The sequence below is a fragment of the Hyperolius riggenbachi genome, chromosome 11, assembly GCF_040937935.1.
Source record: "Hyperolius riggenbachi isolate aHypRig1 chromosome 11, aHypRig1.pri, whole genome shotgun sequence".
Lineage (NCBI taxonomy): Eukaryota > Metazoa > Chordata > Amphibia > Anura > Hyperoliidae > Hyperolius > Hyperolius riggenbachi.
In genome coordinates this window covers 105,379,045-105,385,731 of record NC_090656.1, presented here as the reverse complement: position 1 = coordinate 105,385,731, position 6,687 = coordinate 105,379,045, and the positions used below count along the sequence as shown (strand labels likewise).

At 43.6% G+C, this 6,687-nt stretch overlaps 1 protein-coding gene across 1 annotated transcript in view; it reads right to left on the bottom strand.

Moving 5' to 3' along the window:
- Positions 1-5,981: 5,981 nt before the first annotated feature.
- DDB1 (damage specific DNA binding protein 1) overlaps positions 5,982-6,687 on the bottom strand; it is a 67,109-nt gene continuing 66,403 nt past the window's right edge. Inside the window, exon 26 of the mRNA XM_068260951.1 lies at positions 5,982-6,589. Coding sequence (XP_068117052.1) covers positions 6,506-6,589 — 84 coding nt within the window. The 3' untranslated portion in view covers positions 5,982-6,505. The remainder of the gene's footprint in view (positions 6,590-6,687) is intronic.

The following is a 6,687-nucleotide window of genomic DNA, read 5'->3' as shown; positions in this document are numbered from 1 at the left end:
GACACCTGTCACTACCTCATCTGGGGGGACACCTGTCACTAACTGGGGAGGCACCTGTCACTACCTCAACTGGGGGGCACCTGTCACTACCTCATCCGGCCACACCACAGCATCACCGCCAGCCCGGCCACAGCATCACCGCAAGGCCTTTCAGCCCACACATCATCCCCAATCCAGCCAAAAACAGTATAGCCAGGCACAGCAGCCGGTAGAGGAGAATTTAGAAGCCAGGTGAGAGGTGTCTATTTATGTGCCTCATGACTGCTGAATTTGTCGTGTTGGGGCCTCATGATTGCTGAATTTGTCTGGTTGGGGGCCTCATGATTTGTTGGGGGCATCACGATTGCTGAATTTGTCTTGTTGGGGGCATCATGATTGCTGAATTTGTCTTGTTGGGGGCCTCAAGATTGCTGAATGTGTCTTGTTGGGGGCCTCATGATTGCTGAATTTGTCTTGTTGGGGGTCACATGATTGCTTACTGCGAGACTATGGGAAAAGCTGAATCATCATCTTATGAAACAATAGCTTTAAACCTGCTTTTTAAAACGGAAAATAAAACTGGGAGGTTGTAAAAAAAAATAATACATTTTTCAGGAGTAGGATGGATGAAATTGTTTATCTTCACAGTTTATTTTCAACTGTTCATGTATGAGTTAAAACGTTTGTATGTAGTTTAAATTGCTGTTGCCACTTTGCGATAAAGTGACTTTTGGGTTGCAGTTTGGGCACTCGGCCTCCAAAAGGTTCACCACCACTGTCCTAATCTAATGTCCCACATTGCTAAGTTCATGTAAATTTGTCTCCACCCGTGGCCACACCCACATTCTGGTCCATGGCCACACCCATTTTTCGGCGCAGCGCCGCTATACGCACAACGGAACCCTCGTGTTTTTCGCCGCACGCGCCACACAACTTCACAGAAATCTTGAATTGCATTTTGTGGAAAGTGCTGTCAATCGAATTGTCCTTTAATTGCAATTTATTTTTCCGGGGGGGTTTGGGGCTCTACCAAGAACCTTCGGCCCTCCACCATGGGGTCTGAAAAAAAATTGCCCTCCATGCCCATAAAGTTGGACAGCACTGCTATAGGCTATATTTTTTGCAATATTTACTTGGTTCAAATTTACTCTTAAAATGAGTTTCTTGTAGAAAGGCTATGTCTATTTTATTCTTAGTTAATTCTTTTAAAATTCTACCTTTTTTATCCCTGAATTAGCTCCCTTAACGTTTATTGTTTCAATCTTTAAGTAATTCAATAAATGTTTCTACTTTATTGATAATTCTACAAGAGGGGGGGAGAAGGGAGAAAAGACAGACTGAATTTGTTTACATCATAGAAGCATACTTTCCTTTGCACCTGTATTCCACCATTCATACTATACAAATTATCCTTAGGATGAAGACCTCAGGGGTCACCTCCCATTGTGATCCTAGGGTCGTTAGTCACCTTTCCCGTCTCACTGCGGGATATAGGGGACCTTTGTCTCCTAGACAATTAGCATAGTTGCTACTGAGGTAGGTATCTAACATTTTATTTTTATGAAGCTTCATATGTACTTTAAGTTTTGGATAATGTGGGGGAAAAAACCTGAACCATTTTCACATTTCTGTCTTTTACAGAGTTTTCTGCTCAGCTGCTACCCTAGGACACCTGGGACTCAGCTATAAGCTGATTTTCCTATGTTATTCCACGCAAAGCATTAACGTGAATGGGAACCGCATTTTTTTTTTTTAAAATGAAGCTCATACTTACCTAAGGAGAGGGAAGGCTCTGGGTCGTATAGAGCCTTCCGTCTCCTCTCTCGGTGCCCTCTATCCTGTGCTGGCTCCCCCCCCCCCGTTTCAATCCCCCGACGAAAGGCTATTTGGAAGTCTTCGGGAGCCGTGTCCTCCCAAAGACATGCGGCTCCATACTGCACAGGCGTGCAAGAGCGTACTTGCGCAGGTGCAGTACAGGGCAGCCCTTCTTCAGGAGCACTCGGGCTCCCTGAAGACTTCTGAAACCTCCTTCGGCCAGGTAAAGCAGTATTACGTGTCAAACCAATCTAGCTTTGTTAACACTGCACTGAATAGAAGGCTTGAAATGTAAACTGTGAAAAGTAGGGCTAACCAAAGTCAAGCATGTGTGTGACCTATATGCCTGGTTATTTGGGTGGGCATAGAGTAACAGCTAAGCAATTTTTTTCTCTCTATTTCTGTGGTCCTGGGAGAACTAACTAGCCTGATCATATCTTCCTTCCCTGTCCTATGCACTAAATTCTTTCTTGCTACTAATCTTTTTAAATGCCTAACCCTAAATTATCTACAGGTCTCACATTAAACATATTGCCCAATATGGAGGATATTCAGTTATGGAGATGGGGGACTCTGGATTCCATAGAGCCTTCACAGCCCTCTCTCTGTCCTGTTGTTCCACTGCTGTTCCTGGCTGTGCCTTCAGCCCTCTTAGGGCAAACTTTGTACTGCACATGCATAAATCCGTGTTCAAGCATGTGCACAGTAGGGAGCCGCTCGTCTTCAGAAGTACTGGCAGACCCTGAAGGGTTGTAGATGTATTCCACTTACAGGTCGAAAATCTTTACAGGGAGACATCGGTTGAACGAGGACACAGAGGACCAGGAAGGCTTTATGGGATCCAGAGCCTTCCCTCTAAATAGATGATTATCTTACATTTGTTTTCTTTATAGCAGGCTTCAGGGTCACTGTAAGAAACCCTCACACTAAAGCTTCTCTAGCCGTAAATTGCGACATTTACCCATTAGCTTGAAAACTGCCAACACACAAGCCCTGCTGGTTCCAAAAGTTTTTTTTTTTTTGAGCGTAGAGCTTAAAGAGACTCCGTAACAAAAATTGCATCCTGTTTTTTATCATCCTACATGTTCCAAAAGCTATTCTAATGTGTTCTGGCTAACTGCAGCACTTTCTGCTATCACAGTCTCTGTAATAAATCAATGTATCTTTCCCCTGTCAGACTTGTCGGCCTGTGTCTGAAAGGCTGCCAAGTTCTTCAGTGTTGTGGTTCTGCTATGAATTCCCCATTCCAGGCCCCTCTCTGCACACTGTCTGTGTGTTATTTAGATAAGAGAGAAGCTGCTCTAATCAGCTGGATAAATCGTCCTCTGAGCTGGCTGGGCTTTCACATAGTGAGGAATTACAAACAAGGGCAAAGCTGTTTGCAAGAAGAAAAGAGCAGCCTGAAACTTCAGTGCATGGGGGAAAGAAACACACAAATGATCTCTTGAGATTCAAAAGGAAGGCTGTATACAGCCTGCTTGTGTATGGATGTATTTTCTATGTGTGGACATACTGTACATCAACCTACTTCCTGTTTTGGTGGCCATTTTGTTTGTTTACAAACAAACTTTGTAAAACTGTTTTTAACCACTTTTAATGTGGCGAGGAGCGGCGAAATTGTGACAGAGGGTAATAGGAGATGTCCCCTAACGCACTGGTATGTTTACTTTTGTGCGATTTTAACAATACAGATTCTCTTTAAAGGAAAACACAGATGAACAAACAACAGATTTATAGATACCTGGGGTTTCCTCCAGCCCCATCCACATGGATCGCTCCCACGCCGCCGTCCTCATTCTTCAGTACCAGGTTCCGTAACGTTGGCATTCCCGGCTAGTGTGACACAGGCGCAGTGCGCTCTGTCTCTCTCTGGTAGAGAATAGTACTGCGCAGTACTATTCTCCACCGGAGACGGAGGGAGGGCACTGCGCTTGCTTCGACTGGCCTAAGTTACAGGACCCGGATCCAAAGAGGGCCAAGACTGAGTACGGCAGCGTGGGAGCGGTCCGTGCGGATGGGGCTGGAGAAGGCCCCAGGTATGTAAAAATCTTTCATGTTTGATTCGTCTCTGGTACACTTTTATAAAGTAAAACTACTCCAATGAGTAGGTAAAGTGGATTTCCACAGAAATTGTTGCGGAATGGAATTTCTCCAAAAGTATAACTGGTACCAATTGATAAGAAGACAAGTGACCAACTAGAGATTTATTTTCCAGTCTTGATCTGGTAACAACCATAAGACTTTCAGCGCTCTTCCACAAGGCCTACTGTCACAGGGGAAGGAAATCAGAAAAAACCTTTTCATTATGTAAGCAATAAAAACCTGACAGGTGTTCTTTCTTTCCTACTTTATTCAACACTAAAAAGGTACACTGGTGCTTTACGGGAAACCTGAGTTCAGGTCCCTGTAAGCTCATAGGCTGATCATTGAAAACAGTCTCAATTTTTTTCAGAGGAGGTGCACTACGTTTGCGTTAAATTTACGCGTTAAACCTATTTTACTGCAAATGATATTACATTTGCATTAGCTATCAATACAAAACTTGTGTACTTTTTAAAATAAATGTATTGAAAGTACTTGCAATAAAGCATACTTGTAATATCTTAAAAAAAAAAAATTAAACTTACCTGGGGTTTCTACTGTGCCCTGCAGACGTCCTGTGCCCGCGCTGGGACAAAATCATCCTCCAGTCCTCCACTGCTGCTCACATTCATAACTGCCGACTTTCAAGTCGACGGCCACTGTGCCTGCGCGGCCCTGCACACATCGCCAGGAGCATCCTGCGTAGGTGCAGTACGAGAAAACCTCGTACTACGTCTGTGCAGGACTCTCCCGGCAACGTGAGCGGGAACATGATCAGCCTGGGCTGTGGAGGCATAGTGGCCGTGGACTGGAAAAATGAAAGTGAGCCGTGTAGGGGGACCGGAGGATCATTGTGTCTCAGCACGGACACAGGATGTCTGCAGGGCGCCGGTAGAAGCTCCAGCTAAGTTAATCTCTTTTTTAAATGATATTACAGGCATCCTTTAAATGGATAAGACCAGGTCTCTAGCTGCTGTCCACTCTCCTTCCTCTATCCTATCCACACAGACATGAGGTTTTCAGAGAGGAAATGTAAGAGGGAACCAAGCAGCCTTTGAGCACAATTTACTTGACCATACCCACCTTCCTCCTCCTGCTGAGAGTAACTCATTGTGGCCAGCACTACAACTCAGCAGAGTTTACTCTGTTTCAGCTTACTGCAAATACTAGCACACATCCCTTCCCACGCCTCTCAAGTATCTTCATAAAAAGGGTTAAATAAAATAGCAGTAGAAATGGCTTCTTATTGCAGTCAGGGTGATGATAGGTGCACATGGCTTTTATTAAGGAATTGGGAAGAGTTAAATGCTCTCAAACATGCAGCAGTGCAAAACGGTTGTGCACAATGTTTTACTCTCTCAACAGCAGAAGTAGAGGTAAGCCGTGTCAGGTGATGGCTTTGTGCTGGGGAAGCAACAGTCTATCTCCTAGCAGTATCATATTTTCTGAACAGAGTCATGTGATCGACTTCTCCAATGGGAAATTCTCCTGATCAGCTGCATCAAACAAGTTATGTGACTAATGGCATAATTTCCTATTCACCTTCTGGGAATCTGGGATAGTAAACTAGGGCTGAACCTTTTATTATCTGAAATGAAATGGATTTATATTAGAAGACTGTGAATAGGGAGGTCTTTAGAAGGGTGGCATCCTTGAATAAAGTTTGCAAAAAATAGTACAGTTTACTCCCCGCGAGAACCTGTAAAATACCCATTTTCTAACCAAGAACAGAGAAATGAGATTGGTTGCTGTGGCAGTACATTGACATGCCTTTACACTTGCTTTAAAAAAATGAGAACCGGGTGGGGAATTTTATATATTATAAGGTGTTCATAATGCAGTAACCCATAACAAGAAGCAAATTCTATTAATTCTCCATGTAACTGCAGCTTAACACATTTTACATACCATTAAGGCTCTTGCGACACCTTACTGTATAGGCATGTATATATTACAGATAACATAAGATGAAACAAGTCCAAAGCAAATTATTGAGCAAACATACATACAAAGCAGGTGCCAAGACAAAAAAAAACCCAAATCCAACAAAAAAAAAATCCAACACGTTCAAGTGCTTACAAAGAAAAAAAAAAAGTTTCTCAGAATTTTCAATTCCAGTCTAATTTATTTTCTAAAACGTCAAAAAATGAGCACCCCGCCCCCTTGCTGCTTGTGAAGAGGGAGACAAAGCTGCATTAGATCATCAACTAGCATGTGAAGCAGCCCACGACTGCTGATGCAGATGTAGTTTCATTCCTAATCCCTGCACAGGCTCGAGTGTCCCAGCTCACACTTGCTATGTAGTCAGTTCTGAGGGAGAAAACCCCCTTTCACAATATGCTATATGAAAAAATACATAGAACAACTTTAAGGATGGAGAGTGGGGAGGGAGAGTAGTAACCTGTACAAGCACACATATATTTCTGTTTGCTGGCATTGGGGCCTGCAATCCACTGGCCTCTTCTAGATGCAATGATATACGTGCCCTGTGGGCAGCAGAAGGTACTTCCTCCCTAGGCACTGATTGGATTGACACAAGTTGATTTCACTGTCCATCAGGCCCATGTAAGCTGCCCCACAGAGGATATTGGGTAAGCCTAAGGGGTAAGCATGATCGTCTGGGTTATAATCAGTGGATCCTAGTTAACTCTTCCACTATCTTTATCAGGTCGTCCACAGTCGTCTCTCGCTTCATGCCGCTGCCATCATCAATCTGTGAAAAGAGAAGGAATATGTTTAGAAGATGGCCATAGTGTTATGGGGAAATACTTGTCTAGGTGCACAGAGTAGGAGGAGTTATACAGTGAATAT